This window comes from Labrus mixtus, chromosome 11, assembly GCF_963584025.1.
Source record: "Labrus mixtus chromosome 11, fLabMix1.1, whole genome shotgun sequence".
NCBI classification, from domain to species: Eukaryota; Metazoa; Chordata; class Actinopteri; order Labriformes; family Labridae; genus Labrus; species Labrus mixtus.
In genome coordinates this window covers 10,348,887-10,371,770 of record NC_083622.1, presented here as the reverse complement: position 1 = coordinate 10,371,770, position 22,884 = coordinate 10,348,887, and the positions used below count along the sequence as shown (strand labels likewise).

At 42.5% G+C, this 22,884-nt stretch overlaps 1 protein-coding gene across 1 annotated transcript in view; it reads left to right on the top strand.

Annotated features, from left to right (window-relative positions):
• ntrk1 (neurotrophic tyrosine kinase, receptor, type 1) overlaps positions 1-21,302 on the top strand; it is a 31,029-nt gene extending 9,727 nt beyond the window's left edge. Inside the window, exons 4-17 of the mRNA XM_061049941.1 lie at positions 2,210-2,278; positions 3,574-3,728; positions 4,244-4,389; positions 5,673-5,811; positions 7,973-8,299; positions 8,630-8,647; positions 8,741-8,799; positions 8,899-9,001; positions 10,704-10,859; positions 11,176-11,306; positions 12,974-13,146; positions 15,940-16,180; positions 17,159-17,317; positions 19,937-21,302. Of these exons, the coding sequence (XP_060905924.1) occupies positions 2,210-2,278; positions 3,574-3,728; positions 4,244-4,389; positions 5,673-5,811; positions 7,973-8,299; positions 8,630-8,647; positions 8,741-8,799; positions 8,899-9,001; positions 10,704-10,859; positions 11,176-11,306; positions 12,974-13,146; positions 15,940-16,180; positions 17,159-17,317; positions 19,937-20,122 (2,062 nt within the window). The 3' untranslated portion in view covers positions 20,123-21,302. The remainder of the gene's footprint in view (positions 1-2,209; positions 2,279-3,573; positions 3,729-4,243; positions 4,390-5,672; positions 5,812-7,972; positions 8,300-8,629; positions 8,648-8,740; positions 8,800-8,898; positions 9,002-10,703; positions 10,860-11,175; positions 11,307-12,973; positions 13,147-15,939; positions 16,181-17,158; positions 17,318-19,936) is intronic.
• The last annotated feature ends 1,582 nt before the right edge of the window (positions 21,303-22,884 follow it).

Below are 22,884 nucleotides of genomic sequence, written 5' to 3'. Positions count from 1 at the left end.
TGAGCTGCTGTCCCTGATTCTCCTCTCCTCTTCTCTCCCGCCCCCCCTCCCCCTTGTGGATCCGAGCAGGAATCGAGCTGGTAATGGATAAGCCCCAATGGCTAACCCATCTGACATGAACTTTTGGGAGCAAGGAAAACAAATAATTGAACCCTTGGCCCTGCCGGAGTGAATATGTATTGGCTTCCATGCATTCGCTCCCCAGTGTGGCTTTGTGTCATCTTCTGAGGGAGGTTTTTATTTACAGTCTGGTTTCTTGGCTGTCTTAGGATCATTTGAGAACCTCTGTGATGATATTTTATCAGCCTGAGAGGATTGACAAAAGGATATGCAGCATTCATCAATCACAGGATTTTGAAGGCTTGGCATTTATAATTTTTTAGATGTAGGATTATGTTGTTTAAAATGTTAGATTTACCTATTTTTTTAACATTAAACAACGATAATAGGCTGCTGCATTTCCAGTTGCCTCTGAAGGCTGAGGTTAGGCACAAAAACACAGGCTCAAAAACAAATGGTGTTTGTACCAAGTTTGATTGCAATTAATCCAAAATTTGTTGAGACAATTAACATAAAACCTGTGTCCACTGACGTTGTTTTTTTGCGCTGGGGGGCGCCCACAACCTCTGCTTCAGAGCGTTTCTCACCTGCTTACTGTTGCTAGGTTACCAAAGTGTACTCCCACTTCCCTCAGTAGTGACCATTTGATATTTTTGTTAGTTATATGTTATATATGTTATATGTTAGTATGCTTACTTTCCTTTATTCAAGAAAATACAACCAAGAAAACGTGTAAACAATGTGTAATCCTGTTCTGGCATTAGCAGCAGCTCTAGACCTTGAGATCGATACCATCGAGAAAGACAAGTCAGATTCATTTATCTTCCACAATAATTGTTGGCAAAGCTGTTACCAGAAGTTCTTTGATTCTGATTGTTTCCAGTGATGGACTGCCAGAAGGACAAACATTGCCTCTTGGTTTTTTTTTTTTTTAGAAGAACTCCTCTCTTTCTGAAGACAGAAAATTAAAACTTTTCCCCTTAGATGAAACTCTGAGTTGTTCAGTCTGTGAAGCTGAGCAGCGTCCTTCATGAGAACTGTTTGTGTCTCTGGACTAATCACCTAATGTACTGAACACTACGCGAACAGAGAGAGAGAGAGAGAGAGAGAGAGAGAGAGAGAGAGAGAGAGAGAGAGAGAGAGAGAGAGAGAGAGGTGTGCTGGAGCCGTTTGTGAATGCTGCTCCTGCCTGGTGAGAAATACTTGCCAGGTAATTGATCAGAACCCATTTGGATGCATTAACGTTTTCCACCGAGAATAATTCAAAGCAGGTAAGCATTGCTCCGAAAGTGAGCAATCAAACCGCAGTGTGACTCAACGGCACAACAGCACGAGATTACAACAATGAAAAGAACATTTTTACTTTGGTTTTTCTTCCATTTAGGCTGCCAATAGTTTTATATTTTATCATGTAAGATATATCATCGGCCTTAAAGGAACATATGAGGAGATGTTGGTTTGCAAAAGTCATATACTCACATTACAAAGGCTTAAAAAAACAGCTATTTGTGCATCTAGTAGTGTTGTAGTCAAGACCACAGTAACCGAGACCAAGACATACCCGAGACCAGACCAAGATATTTAGGGATCAAGACCGAGTCAAGCCCAAGACCAAGACCAAGACAGGGCGAGACTAAGACAAGACCAAGACCATAAATATCTTTGAAAAATAATCAACTTGTGTGCATGGGGCGTGTCACTCACCGTAACGCTGGCAAGGTTGCGGCCATAAATGGGATAAAAATCTAACCACAAATGAACTAAAGTTATTTGTAACTTTAGTTCTAAGAGCCATTTTCCTTCTAATCACAGTAATGATGTGGACAAATAGTCTTTCAGTGGTGGTTTTGATCGGGCTTGATATAAAGTTGAGTACGCCCAGTCTGAGATCGAGACAAGTAAGAGTAAAAATGCTTTCAGTTCCGAGTAAACAGTAGATCGAGTACTTCAAAAAGTGGACTCAAGACTGGTCACTTGAGAACAAGACCGAGTTGTACAACACTAGCATCTAATACAGTAAAGATAAGCTTGATACCACATTTAGCTTTTTCAAACCACAGGTTGTAACATTCTGTTTATCCATTGAACAGTTAATCAAATGTTGTTAATATTTCCTGTTTCTTTTTCTCTTCTTTCTTCTGTCTCGTAGGAACCTGGCATCCAACTTCCTCGAACACATCTCCTGGAGGGTGTTTCATTTTCTCCCGCTGCTCAACCTGTTAAGTGACTTCACATTCATAATGAGACCACTCTCAATCACTCAAATACGTTTTCTAATACCCAGGAGGTCAAGTTGGCTTTAAAAGAGGAAATAATCTGACTGACTGGGCTCCACGGCGACAGAAGGGGCACAAAAAGCACCTCAATCTGCCACTGCCTGTGACCAGCTCACTTGTTCAGTATCAGTGGTAATATCGGTACATTTAGTCTTCATTCAAAGTTGTCGGTTGCCAACAATATTTTTAGGAACTTGACCTTTCATTTTCAAACATTTGGACACTGTAAGATTTGCATTTATGGATGATATGAAACTCTTTCAAATGAAGATGTCAAATGTATCAGCTGGTTCTTGCTGCCAACTTATCAAATATGCTCGGTCAGTGGTCAAAGGCTTCAAACTGGGTTCCCTTTTAGCAACATACTGGACATTCTTTACTTCATATTGTTTCCGGCGCCAATAAAATCCATAGGTCAAATACAAGAGAGGCATCCCTGGATTTTGTCTGGTACAGGACTTTCACCCAAGTGACAACAAAGCTCTAGACTGCCTCCTTATAAGAATAAGACGTAAAAATGTTGTCCATAACTTCACACTCTTCAATTTTCACTTCCCAAATCTGGTAGTTTTGGTGCTGAACTCTGACTAGGCTGCGGCCAAATTGATGGACAAGCGTTCTAAAATTTGTAATATTTTTCGTGGAGCTTTTTCTTTTGTGAGTTTAGCAACATGACCCATATTTATTGTTGGACACTGGTACCTTGCAGATGCAAATCCAACATTAGAGGTGTACCTTCAGCGTCGAAGTTTAAAGTTTAGAGCCACGCCTCAGTATTTGATTAGTTAAAAGGCGTTCAATTTGGTATTAAATTGAATACATAATCTGAAAAATTACTTCTGCTTGTTGTTTTTCCTGCTATTGAAGAGACTGGAGGCGGGGGGGGGGGGGGGGGGGGGGGGGAGGATATTGCAATGTTTAAAAGGCAAATAATGGTGTTTTCACACATGCACAGAGCTTCAGAAAATGATATTTTGGGGGTTAGCTGCATGTGTGAACGCAAGCAGTCGAATTTTATAGCCCGACTTTAGCCTAACATTGGCTGGCAGGGCAGAACACAGCTGGTAGTATTGAGGAAAACTTGATGTGAGATTCTCTTTTCTGCTCACTGTCATGTTCTTTTCGAATCGTTTATTATTGATTAACTTCTTGTGGATTCACTTTTCTTTACCACGTGTGAAAACTGTCAATGTTACCAGCCAGGGGAGAGCTGATGTTCCTCTCTTTCTCTCTTCAGGGTTTTGAGGGACAACCCTCTCGTTTGCTCGTGTGACCTTCACTGGCTCCAGGAGTGGCAGCGTAGTGAACGCGGTGACGTGGATACTCAGATGTTGTCTTGTTTCTCCAACGAATTGGAAGTACCACTCAACTCTTTGGTGATAGAAAACTGCAGTGAGTTGGCCTTTCGTTTTGATATCTGTAGAATGCACTGTATAATACTCTAATTTATTTATCTATCAGTCATGCATGTTTCCAGTAAGATGTGCAAAGCATTCAAAATATGATCAAATCTAATGACAAAATATTTCTGCTTATTGTTACTTTACTCCGATGTTTAACCTTCATTTTGTCACTTTAAAGTTGTTTTCAAAGCCTCTGCTGAATGAGATATAAAAATGTTTTATCCAATCTGCTGGAAAAGGAAAAAGAAAAACATTCTTAATAAAGCTTAAAAAAGAAAAAGGAGAGAAAGGCAGGGCAGAAATCCGCTCAGCATTGTTGCTTTAATCATATACAGTAGGAACATGTTGGAACATCTTGTTGCCAGGAAACATATGAGAGACCTGGAGCGTTGTTTCTTAGAACCACTCGTACTACTAATCAAAAAAAAACAACTCAGCTCTAGTATTAGTGTTACCATCAAATCAGTGACCTGAGCTCTATGCTGTCTCCTCTGCTGCTCTCAGGTCTGCCCGAGGTGAAGATCTACTCCAGATCCAAAGACAAGATTCAAGAAGGAGGAAACCTGACTTTTGAGTGTATCGTGACGGGAAGCCCAACTCCCAATGTGAGATGGAGAACCGAGAAACTCCGCTCCCGCTTCTTAACACAGGTAGAGTCAAAATTACAGTAAACGTTCATGACATTTAGATAATTCAAAGATAATGTTCTTTATTCTGTACGCACGTCATCTGTCCATCTTGAAAGAGCAATCCCTGCTTTGTGCTTTCTTTTCCAATTCCCTCTTTTCAAGATTTTGAGTTTTTCCTGTAACAAAACTTGAGAATTTAAGGATATAGGTTGTTATATATTGCACAGATTGTAAAGCCACATGGAGACACATTTGTGATGAGCATGCAGGTAAATTAAATTGACTCCACACCTAAAACCCAGCTTGAACAAACGTTACATTTTTTTGCAAACCCAGGAGATTTGCTTTGTTTTTCCTCTAAACTTGAAAAAATAAAAAACATCCAACCTTTCATTCTCTGTACAAAATCTCTGAAAAACTAAAGATCTGCAGGTGAAAGTCGATATTTTCATCAACTTGTACTGTGAAAAATAAAACAAAAACCAACCCTAGATTGTTTCTGCTGGTGAAGCTAAAATCCTGATTTATCTGATCTCACCTTGGATCTTAATTGTCATCCAGGATCTGAAGTCTTCAGTTGTAACAAATATAATTGCTTATTGCAGAGAGGGTCAGGCAGACAGACGAACAAAACTCTTCAATGACACAAACAACTTGACGTTCAAAAAGAGAAAAAAAAAGCAAGGCCTACACAGTCATACCTGAAAAATGACAAGAGAATGAAAGAAATACAATTCGAACCTGCCTTCATTTCCTCTTGGCTGTCAAATTGAGTTTAAATTCTCATTTGTCCAATGGCTCTGTGTATCTCCAGCACATCACTGTGAAGCCTGAGATCTCTCATCCCCCTCGTCGTCCAGGATGTCAGAATTTGCTCAATAGCCTCCCAAAAAAAACATGAAACCCCCCCTCGCTCTATTTGATCTCTCTTTATTGATGCTTTCAACTTTAAAATGCACTTTCACTCTCACTGGCTTTTAACAGTGTCTGAGTGTTGTTGCTCGTATAGCTGCATTTGTCCGAGGGCAAACCTCTACAGGGACTTTTTGTCTGTGTGTAGATTTTCAAAAAACTTTTATTTTAATTAACCTGTCCTTTTCTATCTGCTCTTCTTCCTGCACTCTAGCTGCGCTTTAAGCTGTGTAAATAAAGTTTGGTGTTTGGCTCTATTGATCTGTAGAATAGTAAATCTGATCTTATTTTCATCCTATAACCTGCAAATACCTCTAAGTGATCCATATGAAGCTGTGACACATCTGCATTAACCTCCTTTTGCTCTTTGTGTGCGCTGTCTGCTACTGCAGGAGAGAGTCAACGGCTTCAAATTACATGTGGACCTCTTCCTCACCAATGTTTCCTCCAGCGACAACCTGCACAACCTTACCTGCGAGGCCGAGAACCAAGCCGGGCCAGGGGAGGATATGGAGCAATTGGACATTGAGTGTAAGTGCCTTAAAAAAAAAAAAAAAAAAAAAACACACTCTTGAAAGCTCACAGGCTCAATACTAGTCGTCGGGGCTTAATGGAGGTTAGGGCGAGAGCACACCGGGGCCATTTCTCGAGTGCAGGCAGGGTGGACAGGCAGAGAAAAAGGAAAATGCTCTGCACTGATCTCTTCTAAATGCCCCCTCTCCAAATACGAGCATGTACCCACCATGCTTCTAATGGTGCTCTTTGTCATCTGCCACTCACTCTGGCGGCCGGTGAGAAGTGTTAAAATCACGAGTGAAGTGCTGCAGGTATGGCTCGCCATTAAACGCAGGGATACAATGAGGGGACAAAAAGAGAGAGTGAACTTTCCTCGCCTCGCTCTTAAAGAACTCCTTCACCTCACATACACTGCACTCCTGAATTACAGTTGCAGCTTGACCCTGGAGGTTTGCTGTTGTTGTCTCCTCTCGGATGCATTAGTGCATCGGGAGGCTGGCGCAAACCGAAAGAATGACAGCACCCAGCGGTCCCACAGAAAACGGAGTCAGATGCATTAGTGATACATTACTGAAGAGAAATACTGCCCAAACAATCTCATATATCAGCAACTCAGTGACACTCATTAGAAAATAAAGCCAAAAAGAGCAGGGCCGCCAATCAGCTGGAGCCAAATGCACAAGCATCAAGGGACAGATAATGAACGTCAGGAAAATGGGGCTGATAACCCGCGTGAAGATCTGATTTGAGCCTGTGCTAATGGACTTTTCCCTCCTACTCCGGAAAATCGCTTCATCCGCAGTGATTGGCAGTCTGTAAATGCGTTAGTGCAGCTAATCTATCAACATCAGCCCCCCTGGTGGACGGACACTCGTTAACCGCTAGCCCTTTAATTACTCTTAATTACCTCCCAGAACAGTGGGTGTTTACTGCTGAGTGGCTCTCTGTGCCATTGATTCGTGGCACTCGTGTGGGTTCCCTCTCATAAAAGAGCCTTTCTACTTGGTGTTTTTTTTGCAAAGTCATTTTTTTTTTATCTTTCGGGTTAAAAGGAAAATTAGTATCTTTATGAATACCCATCATAAAAGACGTTAATATTTTGTATTGAAGCCAGGAATCAATTTGTGAATACACTTTTTTTCCTTTTTTCCAAAATGTTTTTTTGTCTGCCGTGAGGTCTAAAAAACTGGCCGGCTCATTAAACATAATTCCAGCCTTCCTTTTAAACCCTGCAGAGAAAAAGCTTGTGTAAGATTAGTGGGGGCTGTTAATGGATAATTTGTTAAATGTGATAAACAGCGCTTATTTTCACTCAGTGTAACAGACTTCAGCAAGGCGAGACAAATGCCTCGGTGTCCCCCTTAGCGCAGCACTTTGTGAGGCTGGGTCATGGGTTAAGAGCAGCGCGAGGGGTCTCTGCTCTGTTCGATCTAGACGAGGCCATTTCCTGTTACTCGATGTCCGGAGGAGCTTCCAGGTAGCTTTTTGTGGTCGGGGGCACGAAGACGACCAGGATTCATTATTCATAGCAGGTCAGCACAGGTTTGCAGTACAGATGGAGAACATTGATTCATGGAAACTCAGAGGGAAACTTCACCGAGCGTTACACATGATCAAGGTGCACATTCAGCATGTAATCGTAGCATTTAATGTAGACGTTTAGGGGAATGTGTATGTGCCCAATGGATCCAATAGCCTCTTTACACAGGGGTGCGTCCAGACACTTTTTTACTGGGGTGGCCCAACTGGGGTAACCTTCCATCCATCCATTATCCATGTCGCTTTTCCCGTTGGGGCCACGGGGGGCTACAGCTGATCCCAGCTGTCATTGGGCAAGAGGCGGGCTTACACCCTGGACTGGTCGCCAGTCAATCACAGGGCCAAAGTAACAGTGGCAAGGAAAAACTTCCTTTTAACAGGCAGACCCCTTGAGCGGACTCAGACTCTACTGCGACCATGTTGGGTTTGGAAAGAGATGCACTCTGACATCTCTCCGTTAGTGCATGTCCATAGGATCCTGTTTGTGCATGTGTGTGTATTTCAGCCTATGTGTGAGAAGCATGTCTCGATAACAGAGTGTAAAACTGAATTTCCCCCCTCACAGGATTGATAAAGTATATCTTATACCTGTCAAAGTCAACACCCCTTAACCCTCAAATCTCTCTTCTTCCTGCAGTTCCAGTCAAAATCCTCTTCCTGTGGGATGCTGTGCCGCAGCATCACTGGTGTTTTCCCTTTGCGGTGGATGGCAACCCTGAACCGACCATCATGTGGCTCTGGAACGGCAAAGAACTAAAGGAGAGCAGGTACACGTACACTCAGCTCATCCCGGACACAGCTGACGGATCAGTGAAGCACGGTTGTCTCTTCCTCAACAAGCCCACACACTTCAACAACGGCAAATACACTCTGATCGTGGAGAACAAACTGGGACGGGCGGAGGCCACAGCCAATGGGATGTTTATGATCAACCCCTTCGAAGATCCTGAGGGGATAATTCCAGGTGAGTTTCTGAGATTCTTTTGTTGTGGAGTTGGGTTGCAGAGAGAATCACTCCCATGATTCCTCGCCAGCCTCAACGTCATATTTTGATTAAGAGCCCCCTGGTGGCTGAATTTATATAAGGTGTGTTTAAAAAAAGATCAGATCAGATCTAGAAACATTACAGTGAAATCATTGTAGCATACTTAGTATTCATTCAGACTGCATCAGCTCAAAGTTGACTTTTGAAAAAGTCTTTGTGTGACTGTCTGATGAGTCAATAACCGGTCAGAACATCCTTGAGTATAGCACAGATTACAGATTGTGTTTTTTCTTTCCTCCCATATGCCAGTCCCTGACGTTGTTCCAAGTAAGTCTTTGAACGATTTTTACTTCACTTAAAATCTCAGCATGGCTTCTAAACACTATATTTTCTTTAACATGTGTCATTTCTGCGTCTCAGTTCCAACAAACAAATCAAACATGGACGTCACAGAGAACCCCGAGAGTCGAGTGTTTGTGGTACGTTTGCATGTCATTCCCAGTACAAATTTAACCAATTTAACCAATAATGTCAGTAAGATAATTTGAAAATGTGTCTTTTTTTTCTACTTTGAACAGGTGTCTGTCGCTGTGGGTCTGGCTGTGTTTGCCTGCACTTTCCTCCTCATCATGATTCTGGTGATTAACAAGTGTGGCCAGAATACGAAGTTTGGTATTCACCGTAAGTCAGTGCACACTCTCTGAATTAGTGCATGGATAATAAAGCTGTGAGAGACATATTATGAAGTTTTGGATGTATGCTAAGCTTTGTTGAAGTTACCTAGGAGGATATATACCCCTATCTTGTGTGGATGTTATATATGAGGCCAATAACTAAGCTCAGCAAAGCAGATTGCAAAGGGCTTTTTTTTCCTTAACTGAGACTTGCAGGGTGCTGTAAAGCATCTCCAGATAACACGTGTTATGAATTGGTATATACAAATAATGATTGGTTGAGTGATGATTAGTTTCTGATACAATTTTTTCCCCCTAAAACGATGTCCGTTATGTCCCTTCAATTACGGATTAATTGTGAAGTGTTGAAACTTTTTCAGTTTTTCAGATTCTCTTTGTCCATGTTTTGAAAACCTGCAACAATGCAGTAAGACCGTGAAACAGAAGTTTGGCTTCCTTAACAAAAAGTGACCTCAGAGGAAATTATTCATCGTTTGAAAATGGGGAATTTGCCAGAAATACAATTTGGTTTTCCATGTCATTCAGATAATTCAACTTCCGTTTGTCTTTGATTTATCGCTGTGCATCCGTGAATGAAGCCAAGCAGATGACATTTCCGTCTCAATTTGGATACTTCCGTTAGAACAGGTAAATGTAGTACATCGCGTCAGCCAATCGAAAAAGGCCTTTGTGTACTTTACGATCACATTTGACATTTCTTCTTCTTATTTTAAATAGTGAATTTCATCCATGCGGAAGATTATCACTGGCATGATATGTTTAAATGCTTCACATCTTATCTTAAATGTCAGTGTGAAGGCATTTATGTACACAAAATGGCAAGTACAAGTGCGGATGACTCAACGGACGTCTCAGCCCCCAACGGCTGACAGACAAGAGAAGTGGAAGAAGCCATAATCAAAGGTTCTGCCAAGTTATTCCTTCAAATCTCAGAAGGTTCTGTCAGACTTCCGGAAAGTAATGTACATGAGGGACTCATTAATATAGGACTTCCACCGAGCTGTAAGTTTGCACACAGGCAGCCGCTGTGCCTTGATTACTGAGGAGAATGGAGAATGGCGGCAGAAACCTCCCTTGGCCTTCACCACATGGTAAGGGCCATTAAAGAAGATGGATGGATGGATAGATGGAGGAACAGCTAGACGTGGTATAGCTTCACTCAGACCCCCCCCCCCCCCCCCAACACACACGCGTACACACTCATCTGCCCTTCTCACTCTCAAAGTGCCTAAGTGGGCCTGATTGCCTAAGTGGACCCTGCTCCCTTTTTCCTTCCCTCCATCGTGCTCTCTTTGTTGTTCCATTTTCCACCGTGTTGGACTCTGGGGGTTCTGTGGTTTGCCTTGCTGAGTGGGGTTTTACAATTTGGGCCCCGCTTGTTTGGCCTTTAATATGCACCATGGTCAGGGGTGGCAAACCATTCTTCCTCCAAGTTTCATTTTTCTGTTCATTGAGGCCTGATTGCTGCATGGTTGATGATGGTGATTATTAGAGCTCGTCATCATCTGTCACCATGGCACCAACAAATGTGCAACCGAGTTTGCAGCGGAGAACAACGATTTATTGGGGGGAAAAAATGGGTTCTGAATTGCTTCTGTTGATGGCCGCTGCAATCACAACTGTTTGGAGGCTGATTAGGTGTTACATATCTCACACTGGCTTGTTTTTGTGCCTTCACTTCTCATTAGGTTCATCAGTTTTGGGCACTGAGGACGACCTGGCTGTGTCGCTCCGTTTCATGAACTTTGGAACGAGTCCGCCTTCCTCAGATGAAGACTCTGGTTTATCCAGCTTTGTAGAGAATCCACAGTACTTCTGCGGCATCATCAAGGAGAAAGACATGTGTGAGTGCTGCTGCTAAACCTGTTTACACTCTGCTGGGGTGATGTGGTTTGTTACTAAATATACTCATCCTTAGTCCCCACACTTTTATGAAATGTCAGTGGATTAAAGTTGGACTTAGAATTTGGGAAAGGCATTTTTCTGGTCACTCAAGTCCATGTTTTTAACAGTAAATTTTAACAATCTAGTAATCACAAAAGGCACAAAAAAGGATTTTAAACAACAGAAACTACACAAGAGATATTTATAGCAAATATGATAAGAAGATACATGTAAGAAGACATTTCATAGAGTTTTCTTTTTGTATCTCATGTTCAGTTGTGCAGAATATCAAACGTCAGGACATTGTGTTGAAGTGGGAGCTGGGTGAAGGTGCGTTTGGCAAAGTCTACCTGGCAGAGTGTGCAAACCTGAGCCCAGACAGCGACAAGATGCTGGTGGCCATCAAGGTGAGTGAAATGACACAGCTAGCTTTCCCTGTTCATGTGGTTTTATCCCCACAAAACTTTTGGCGAGTTTTCACATATATGCACTTCTGAAAACTATTAGAGAATTTCAGGGGGAATTTCTCTGAAATGGCACGTCATTAAATACCGCAACATAAAATACCATGATTGATATTTGTTTCAGTGACAGTATTTAATACTAGATTGTGAGTCCGGTTGTTGAGTCAAATACTGTGTATGTGTTATTAGGGGGGCTCTTCCTTTTGGAGGGGTGGCCACAGGGGGGACCAAGCTCAGTGCTACAGGGGCACTGGCCCCTGTTGGCCCCCACCTAGAACCGCCCATGAGACTTATAGCTGGAATAAACGTCAACAACCCCCTCCTACTCACTTGGGGTGAATTATATCCTGCTGCGTTTTCAAATCAGCTCATTCGGACTTCTGCGGGTAAAATACGAGGTGACTGCCTGGCAGGAGAAACTCCAGAAAAAGTCTGAGAGAAAAATTCAACTGTTTGAATTCACACATGCAGCTCACCCCGGAAACTTCTGGCGCTTTTCAAGGAGTTTTTTTGCAGGTCTGAACAAGGCTTTAGTGAAGCCATCATTTAAGCCGTAACTGCCAATTTGCTCATGTTCTGTGCGCGCTGAATTCAGTCAGCGTCACAGTTTTGCGTTGCCACACTGGGTCATATTTCTGGAGAGTTAGCGCAGCCATTAGTGCTGTACACACGTGCCTTATTTGACTAAATGTTGATGAAGTGATGGAAAATCGAGTCCTTTTATTGTGTTTTATTTTGAAATTGACTGGACGATCTGAGCTTTTCCTTGTCCGACTTCCTGTCCGGGTTGATCTATTCTGTCCAGCTTGGCGCGCGCTTGCAGCGAGCTCCATCCACAAACAGACTGAAACAGAGCAGAGCGTAGTGGTGCTGCTGGCAGCACTGCGGAGATGAACCTCTGCGCTTGCTGTGGAAACAGGAGCGTTGACTACAGTGTGTGGCGCTGACGGACTATGTAGAAATTGGCATTCAGTGTGGAGTGAGTTATAAGCCTCCTGCTGTGAGGTGCATGTGTGAACAAGAAAATCAGGAAGATTTCAGGGGGCAATCCCTGCTCAGGACCTTTGTTGCCCTACTTGAGTTTGAGCTCTCCGCTGATCCACTATCTTATTCAGATAAAAATATCCCAGTGATAAATATGTCAATTTAAGCACTTGATACTTCACCAACAAGTGTCAAAGTAAGTACACTGCACTTATACTTAAGTCATTTATATACTGATACACCATCCTGTGGTTTTAGAGTGAGAGGACTGCCAGGTGGTTTAATACTGAGCTCAGGTTACAGCAGGTTAATGTGAATAACCACAGTGAATAAAACAAGCCCATGAATCTGACTCTGCTCAGATTTATCATCCCATTAATCAGATGTACCATTAATGACAACACATCATCACTCATCGTTAGAAAAGGATTCCTGCCTCTGTAATAATACACACATATCCTCTATAACAGAATCTTTATTTGTATTTTTCTCTAACACAACTCATTTTCTTTTAATTCTTGCTCATGGCTGCTTTAAATCATCTCGATTTAAGGTAATTATTTTGACTTTGAGTCCAGTAAAAAATGATCTTTTTGTCATTGCACACTTGCCTTGTGTGTCTCCAGACTCTAAAGGACGCCAACGAGTCGACCCGGCAGGACTTCCAGAGGGAGGCGGAGCTTCTGACGGTGCTTCAACACCAGCACATCGTGCGCTTCTACGGCGTCTGCACTGATGGAGAGCCGCTTGCCATGGTGTTTGAGTACATGAGGCACGGAGACCTCAACCGGTTTCTCAGGTATGAATGATGGTATGATGCGTTCAAGTCATGTGTTCAATTTTTTAAAACAGTGAACTTAACAGAAATGCTTTGATGAATGAATAGTTCAGCAATACTGAAATCTGAAGTTTTTTTTAAAGATTTGTTTTTGGGCTTTTTGTGCCTTTATTGGAGGGATAGGACAGTGGATAGAGTTGGGAATCAGAGAGAGAGAGAGAGAGAGTGGGGAATGACATGTGGGAAAGGAGCCACAGGTTGGATTTGAACCAATTAGAAAAACAAGACAATAATATAAAAAGACAAACAACTGTATAAATAATGTGACTCAGTTCAGTGACTGTGGTTTTCTCCTCTGCTCGACTGTGTGAGTGTTTTTAGATGTTGATACTTTTATAACTGTAAAACAAACGAGACCTTCTAACACACTGTGGTAGTTGACCACAATTCTCTAAAGCCATACTGAGCTGCTGCAGGAAGATGTGGAAGTCAAACCTCATCTGTACTTAAAGGGTTAAACCCACTCGGCTGACCTCTGTGTCGTTCAGTGGTCGCTCAGCGTTTCTTTGATCGCTGTGTGTTTAAGAAGAAATGCACCGAGCTCTGTCTGCCATGTTGGTGATTAAAATCAGATACATTACCCAGGAAATCATTTTCATTGTTACTGTGGTACAAAAAGAGGTTTTGATACTGTTTTTTTTTAAAAACAAAATCTTATCAAGGTGTTAATTCCATGCATAGTGACGACACTAGTAACATGTAAACACTCATCTCTTAGGAATGCATGTCCGCACTTTTATATTTTTTATATCATCTAGTGGCTTTTTTTATGTCCATCATTTCCACCACTATTTCCTTTTTACTTTGCTTTGTTGAGAATGAGAGTATAAAGCGACATGTCAAGGCTCAGCCTGAATATATTATTACAAGATGTGCTCCTTTTAATAAAAGCAAACAGAGTTCAACTCAGTTTTTTTATCTGAATATCAGACACAGCTAATAACTCGGCCCAGGAGCAGGAAACAGTTCCCTTGACCTCGTACACAGATTGAATATGAATACGGATATGTCAAACAGACACCATACATGAATGGGCTCATAATAACAACTGGACTGAAACATGTGCTCAAATATACTTATTCTCAATCATTTAAATCAGAAAACAAGTTTAGAAACTGAAAATTGAGGGAGTGAGGGAGGGAGGGAGCTGGAGGAGTTATGAAGACCGGGAGTGTTGACCTATCAGAGCTCACTTGGCACCTGGAAAACCATCTGACAAACTCTCAGAGCAGACGCAGTTGATGCTGTCTGCCAGGTGCCCCCCGCCCCCCTCCCCTGGCAGGAGACAGATTGGGGATGAAATCACACACATGCATGCAGCACACAAACTCTGCCTGAGATGTATGTTCACCAATGGATGGAAAATCGCATTTCCAGCAGACAGGACGGGGGAGAAACGTCCGACAGCCCCCACAATGCAGCTGCTTTCCCACCCTGCCACCTGCCTGATAAACTAATAGTGATTGCAGAGACAACTTCCTTTGTGAGGAGGGGACAAAGTGCAGAGGAGAGATATTAGGATGGATGGAGACACATCAGCTGTGATTTGCTCATTTAGGCCGCAGCGAGACGTGAGAGTGGGTGTTTATGATCCACGAGAACATCTGAGAGTCGATGAGCTCTGCATCTCTCAATCGCATTATTGCAAATCAATTGTAGGCGTATTACAAGCCTCATGTTTTCTATTCATCGTTAAATGGCTTTATTATGGCGTGGTCAAGAGCTCATATATGTCAGAAATGTTCACTCTGCAGATTGCGTGCTGAGGTCATCGTCCTTCAGGTCAACCAAGGTTGATGCCATAGTTACCAACATACCGAGAGCCAGATCGCAGAGTGTGTACTTTACCTGAACATCCAATAGCAACGAAGATGAACAAGCAGAGGGCAGCATGTTCTGTTCCTTACAAAATGTGTAGTCGGAGGACAGCCGCCGTAACCCTTCACAGCGGTCAGGAGTTCAGCTCCAGTGCAGGAAATAAAAAACTATTTATTGTGCAGAGTCTTGATCCACAAACATGGCTCGATATTAAACTTTAATGTTTCCTCATCCGATGGTTACAATTAGCAAAAATTAGCATGAAAAGTCAGACCACTTCAAACATGTTTGAATCAAAACGATTGAGACTGAAGAGAAATTTCACTTATTATTTTTATAAAAGCTAGAAATCGTTAAAAGCGACAGTATTACTTTTGTAGATTTCAAGCTTCAAATACAACTCGGTAATACTTGAAACGACTCGTGCCCTACTTGAGTTTTTTCCACCTCCGAATCAGAATCAGAGTCAACTTTATTGTCACTTCACCTCGGTAACATGACATTTGTCCTTTGTAGTGAAGAAAAAACAATAAGTACAAAGTACTGTAAACAAGGGGGGGAAAATAGAGGTGTATAAACTTTCAAAGGGGCAGCTGTGCAGATGTTGTTTAAAAAGAACCAGGATGTAGCGCATATAGCTATACAGTTTCATTACCTGCTAAAGACTCCACCACAGGAGCTTTAAGTTGGATTTTGACTTCATAATCTTTATTTCCATGCAACATTTATTTTTGACAAAAGTGTATTCGTTTCTTTCTCGCACTTAAAGGATCTAAACAGATCTTACTACACTTTCTGGATGCTACATAACAACGTTGCACTTCACTTCTTCTTCTTTTCAAAGCAGAAATACCATTTAGATCATCAAAGAGATGAATATAATCAAGCGGCCTTGATCTAAAACCCACACAAATGTTCACTGCGTGTCACCCGTAGGGCTCACGGTCCTGACGCCCGTATCCTGGAGGAGACCAAGATGCCCCCGCTGGGTCAGCTCACTCTGCCTCAGATGCTGCAGATCGCAGCGCAGATCGCCTCGGGGATGGTCTACCTGGCATCGCTTCACTTCGTCCACCGCGACCTTGCTACGAGAAACTGTCTGGTGGGCGAGGGGCTGGTGGTCAAAATCGGCGACTTCGGCATGTCCAGAGACATCTACAGCACAGATTACTATCGGGTGAGTGGCGGCCGGAAAGTATGGGTTATGCTATAACTTTAATTTTACTGAACATTTTTAAAGTTTAAAGGTTCACTGCAGCAAACTCACAAAAAAACCCTGACCTTAAGAATAGCTGTACTTTTTAATGTGCCCATGTTTGATGGTATTTTAATGGGAAATTTCTGCCACACAAATGGATGAGAATGTGTATTTTTTTCGTGGTAAAAGCAATGAGTCCAGGGAAACCAGGGCTTTCTTTCATTTAGTGGAACTGCTTTCCACATAAACTCAATTTTTTTATATTCTTTTTAAGCCTCATCATTGCTCCTAAATAACCCTTGAAAGTAGGAACCTTTTTCCGGATTTTGCCTCACACAGCTTCTTCATAAAGGAAGTAGATCTGTTATTTATGTAGGCTGTGGACTTCTTTATTGTAGGTGCTACATCATCCTTTTGATGCATATTTTTAACCCAAGCGATGAATATATCTGCACTTGATTCCATTTTTTTCGGCCGTTGAGAAGTTAATCATCTGGGTTTCTGCACAGTTTGAGAGTTGAACTGAGGAGGTTTGTCCTCCCCCTCAGAAGTTATGTTTTCCATGCACTCCACTCATTAAGGCCACATCGATGAAAAACTCTTAAGTGTATCCAAAACAGGCCAAGAAATTTTTGCATGGAGTCTATTCTCTTCTCAAAGTGAATTAATAAACTCTGAGCTGAAGCACTTTAGGATGATAAAACTCATATTGTCAATATTGTCTGCTTGGTATTGATTTTGAGCTTCTCTTCAAGCTCAACACTGGTAGTTCAAGGTTGAACAGGAATAAGCATCTGTTTGTGTTTCCACTGTATATGAGTCACTGGAAAACAAAAAAAACTCAAGTAGCAAAATCTTGACCTTAAATCTTTCATTATGCAAGACTGCATTCATGCTTTACATTCAGCTGCAAGTCAAACTAAATCTAAGCTTTCAGGGCCTCGTCTTCACACACAGGTGGGTGGACGCACGATGCTGCCGATCCGCTGGATGCCACCAGAGAGCATCATGTACAGAAAGTTCACCACGGAGAGCGACATCTGGAGCTTCGGCGTGGTGCTGTGGGAGATCTTCACGTACGGCAAGCAGCCCTGGTACCAGCTGTCCAACAGTGAGGTGGGTTAGGACGGGAAGTTGATCGGTAACGCTTTATGATAACGGCATGCTATTACACAAAAAAAAAACCCGGGGGGTGGCCGTGGCTTAGTGGTAGAGTCGGTCGTCTCTGTGGAGTTGCTCCCGCTGCTTGGGCGGCAGCATATGAATGTATGAATGTGTAACACTGATGGTCACTTTACATAGCAACCTCTGCCATCAGAGTATGAACGGGTGTGACCTGCAGTGTGAGTAGTCAGAAGACTTAAGCAGGCTAATCAGAAAGAAGTGATTTGTTCAGTTGTTGCGATATTATCGTTTTCTTTCTGAAAATCATTTCTGTTCCAGTGTCAAAAAACATATAAAACCTTGAAAACACTGTCACCAGTCTTCAGTAGGATAGTGTTCCCCCTCAAAGCTCGGCAAATTAAACCCGAGCTTTCTGCATGTATCGTTTTATCGTCTGATAAAAGTTTGAAGTCAAACTCCCTTTGGGTTTGTTGTTCTGTGCTCTGTGTTCACACCATAGACCTTTTTGGCTGTGTTGTGTAAGTGACTTCCGGGGCTCTTGCAGCCAGTCTCAAGGGGACACTAGAAGAACTGCAGGATTGTACAAATCTGCATCACTCAGCTTGTTTATGTTTCACTCAGAGGCTAACACTTGTTTCATACATGTTTTTTTCCCGCGTTAAACCCTCCATGTCAAACTGCTAACCCTGCCACCACACGCTCAGGGACGCTGTGAGTAGAGGCATGATGGCAGAGACTTTCCAAACTAATGAAAGAATTTGTTTTTTTTTTTTAAATAAGGACAGAATCAACTTTGGGCTGCATATCTGCATGGAGATCAGATCTACAAACGTCTGCACTCGGTTGGAACAATAAGGGACGGGTGGGGGAGGAGGGGGGGGGCCATACGGCGAGGGAGTGTGTTTTAGTATAAGAGACAGGTGCTAAAGTGTGACGTAGTTTCCTTGGTGGCACTTCAGAATCAGACACACTTTGTTAGTCCCGGGGGAAATTCAGTCTTCAAACTTTCTAATAAACGACATGTTAAACTATCCGAGTGGCTGTTGGAAGTTTCATACACTTTTTGTATGTTTTGTCTGTTTTAACCCTTTCCAGGTCATTTTGTAAACGCTGGCCTGAAATGTTTCAAATATCTTTAACTTGCAGAACAAAACATCGTCCTTGTTGTCGTAGATTCTTCAGAGCAGCATACGTTGCAGAAGTTTTTTTCCCCTCCGCTCCGCACTCTTAAACGAATCAATACATTCATAGTAATTAAGGCCGGAGCAGTCTAGCCTTTGGAGCTCGAGCACCAAGAAGTGGGACTCCATTGTGACCACAGCGGTGCTATTAAAGGCCCAAACCCTCTCTCCTTTCAACAGAAGGGTAGATCACTTTTCTCACCCACTCAATTCTAATCTGATTGGGCTCTCATTTTTACCCCGGGCCAACGAGCTTTAACTTCGTTAATCTAATCTGTCTCGGCCTGTGACGGACAGGTGAAATTATCATGTTGCCTAAACACTCAGTGGCAGAGATAAATCATCCCAAAATACTGACAGTGGCCATTTGAAGGCGACTAGTTTGAGTGTTTTAGCGTGAAGCCGCTCAGGAGTGACTGGACTCTTGTGTTCAGCGGAATCGAGCCAAGGTTAACGACGGGAAAGAGACTGAGTGAGTCACAAAAGACGAGCGCGGTGAAATCCTCTCTCACCCTCGACAGTGATTTATTCACTGAGCAGCAGAGCGTGTAAACTCGGTCATAGTAAGCTCATTTAGAGCTGAGCTGCTCTCATTGGTGCCCAGGGTCTCTGCTGAGCTGCCAGCCTGAAGATAATGAGGTTGTTGTGCCAACAAATGTGAAGTTTTTAAATCAAATGTTTGTCCTTGATGCAGCATTTAGTTCTATCTGAGGACATGTTAGCTCACTCACTGAGAATGTTTTAATTTTGATCTTATTTGCGAAGGATCTGGACATTAACATTTCTTTGGCAATTTTTTTTGAAAGCTTTCGACCTCGAAAGACTTTATGAAATATCTAGCAGCATCTCTCTCCTGCAAAAATGTTTTTAAATGTCAGTCCTGAAAACCACATGATGCAATTTGGGGTTGGAGAAAAGTCGCTATCAAGCGGGTTGTTTTGTTGAAAACGCCAAAAGTAATAAATCAATAGAACAAAAACCCAATTTTTAGTCACAGTACAAATGAACTCTTGAAAAGAGTTCACAAGTCTTAATTTGAAAAAGGACTGAAACACTAACAAACAAAGATGCACCCATTGTGAAATTCAGGTCCAATAATTAAAAATATGTATTAAGATTTAAGCCTTTATTGTAGAAACAGGACAGTGGATAGAGTCAGAAATCATGGAGAGAGAGAGAGAGAGGGAGAGAGGGAGGGGAATGACATGCGGGAAAGGAGCCACAGGTCGGATATGAACCCGGGCCGCCCGCTTGGAGGACTACAGCCTCCGTACAAGGGGCACATGCACTTACCACGAGGCTAATTTTTGAAACAACAAATAACTGATACCGATGTTTTAGTCTGAAGTTTTGTAATATTGTGGAGTTTTTATGGATAGACACTCAATGTACACCACTAATATATTATTTTACACGCCCTCCCCAACAGGCCATTGAATGCATCACGCAGGGTCGGGAACTGGAGAGGCCTCGAACCTGTCCTAAAGAGGTGTACATGCTGATGCAGGGCTGCTGGCAGAGAGAGCCTCAGCAGAGGATGGTCATCAAGGACATCCACAGCCGCCTGCTGGCTCTGGTCAAGAACCCGCCGGTTTACCTGGACATCCTGGGCTAAAGGAGCCCAGAGCAGACCAGGGAGCAGAGTCCAGAGGTTGGGGAGGTCGAGGTTTTCATTTGAGACTTAACATTTATTGTCTTTTATTCCGTTTCCCCGACCACAGCTTATTCATTCAAACGGGTTCCTCTTGGTTTTGTGTCTCAAGTTTTCCCATTTACTGATTTCACAGCAGTTTTGCCTCATATCCCAACTCGTCCCCCGACCCCTGATTTCTGCCCCGTCGCCCTCTGGAAACCTGTCAAATGTTTACCAAAGTGTTTCATGTTTATCTGCAGTGAAGAGGGACATGCATGGATCAGAAATAACTGTATATGGGCTTCAGGTAGCTTGGCGTGAGATGGACTATCATGTCCCTGTGAAGGTTTATGATGTTCATTTTATACGACTCAACAGCCGACACACGTGTTGAGAGGAAATGAGAAAATGTTACAGGTGGTTACAAGAGAAGAATCTTCATATCATGAGTCAAAAGTGGAACATTTTCCAGATTTGGGTACGTCAGACCGTCATTTGTACAGTGAAATCAATGATTTTGGGTACGTTTTGATAAGGGAGGTAATTTAAAGGCTTTTACTGAATGTATATAAGATATCAAAGTTGTACAATCAAACCTGGGAAAGCTTGTTTGTTTCTGACGCCTGTATCATATGAGTATTTTTCAAAAGCAAGAACCAAATGTCACATATTAGCAGTGAAAGTGAGTGTTTACATTTAAGTCTGTTCTTGCTGTCGAATATGAAGAAGAAAGAAAAAACAAAAACATACGTCCAAAGAACAAATGTTCGACCTGTGACCTTGCCCGCGACACTCAGGATGTTTAACATGCGGCCTTCACAATCAAAGCCCTGCAGTAAGGGGGCAAGATGGTGGGGAGGTGCCTCTGTGGGATGTTTTTAGAGGCAACAGATGGATTCAAGTGGGTGAAACTCCAGGAGGAGGGGGACAGATGGAGCTGAAACTGAGACAGGAGAGGCCACCACCGTGAAGAGTTTTAAGGGTTTAAAAAAAAAAAATCATCCTGATGCCTATACGTGTAAATGGTATATGTACATACTCTGTATTAATGTCTAAAAAGTATATATCTTCATGTATTGTTACTCCAGCACTTTGTATATTGTCTGCCTTTATGAAATAAACAGTCTTGATTAGAAAAAAAAAAGAAGCAGGAACATCCCTCTGCATCAGTCAATCCGTCATTATCGCGCGCTTCAGAGCGAACAATGATTCGGCCGCCGCCTGTACTTAAAGTTAGACATCTTAACAAGGCTATTCAAGAGCCTTCTATTATTTTGACGAACTAATCAGCAACCTGCGCCGTCTCCACGGGATGCTCTGGAGACGGTTATTGAAAAGGAATAATCAAGTTTCATATTGCCTTACCGCCGGCCCCCTCCAGCAAACAAACACCCTCTAAAACCAGATTTCTCTCAGTCACTCTCTCTCTCTCTCTTTTCTCTCTCGGCCTCCACCCTCCCTGCCTCCACCTCTCTGTATGCAGAGCGTCTCCAGGGAGTGGTAATGGATTGTGAGTAATGCTATCATCCCTTTTCTCTGTCCCTCCACCTCCTCTGGTGTACCGGGGGGAGGGATGAAAACACTTGGAGGACTCGTGTCTGGCTCATTGTTTCTTCTAGTGTCTACAAGCAGATTCGGGGGGCCAGATAGGATTAGTACACTGTGTAGTGTTTGTCACTGCTATCCTTCAGGGCTCCCATTTGTGGTTTTCAGAATGAGCCCTTTTTTCATAATAAGCACTCGAGTCCCCAGCCTGGTTAGATATGGAATATGACTATAATAAGAGCTGGAAAATGAGGCTGAGGTTTTTTTTAAAATGGAACTCCTATTAGAGGTCTGCAGCGGGAAACTTTCCTTTTTAATCTTCCACCTCGTCCAATAATGCATGCATGCAGGGTATTGATTTCTTATGGTAATTATGTCTTCTATGGTAATGGCAGTGGCCGATTCATTTTTGGCCTGCGTCCACTGCTAATAATAAACCACTCTATGTGCTCTAATAAAGATCCTGTTGGGCAGCGGAGAAAACTGAGAAAATGGAGGAGAGAAGTCCTGCACAAAATGTTGAAACAGAGTTCAATCAGAGTACACAAAGATCGAATCCTCGCAGAAATAAGAGAGTGATAGGGAGGAAACTTAAGATGAAGGCTGCTGTGTGTGTGTGTGTGTGTGTGTGTGTGTGTGTGTGTGTGTGTGTGTGTGTGTGTAGTTTACATCATTTGAGCTCAGGTGTGTGCAGCCTGCAGCTTACAAGTTCAGCTTCTACAAGAAGCCCATTTTCAAGATATGAATTGTGGGGGGGGGGGGGGGGGGGGGGGGCATGTTTAGCAGCTAATTTAAACTACGAGGCTACGATCATCATCACATGTGACGTGAGGAGAAAGATTCATTTTTGTTTTAACTCAAAGTTTGAGCCTCGTATCCGTGGCGTTTGAAAGAAAAATGTTACCACACAAGAACTCTCACACCAGCAGTCAGTCATCCCTTTAAGAAGAGATCAAATGTTTTGGCTGATTTTCTGACCGCACCTCTTGTTCATTTGAATTTAAATGTTTGTATTTAATAGGGATGACGCCATTAAACATACTTTCAACACAAAACATGAAGCTACAGACAGTTTATAGCTATTCCCGACTCTTGTCCCTCATTGGGCCTTTTGTGTAAAGAGTGAAAAAAATGTACAACATTCATTAACATTAAACCACATTACACTATATGAGGATACATTGAAATACATTCTCCAC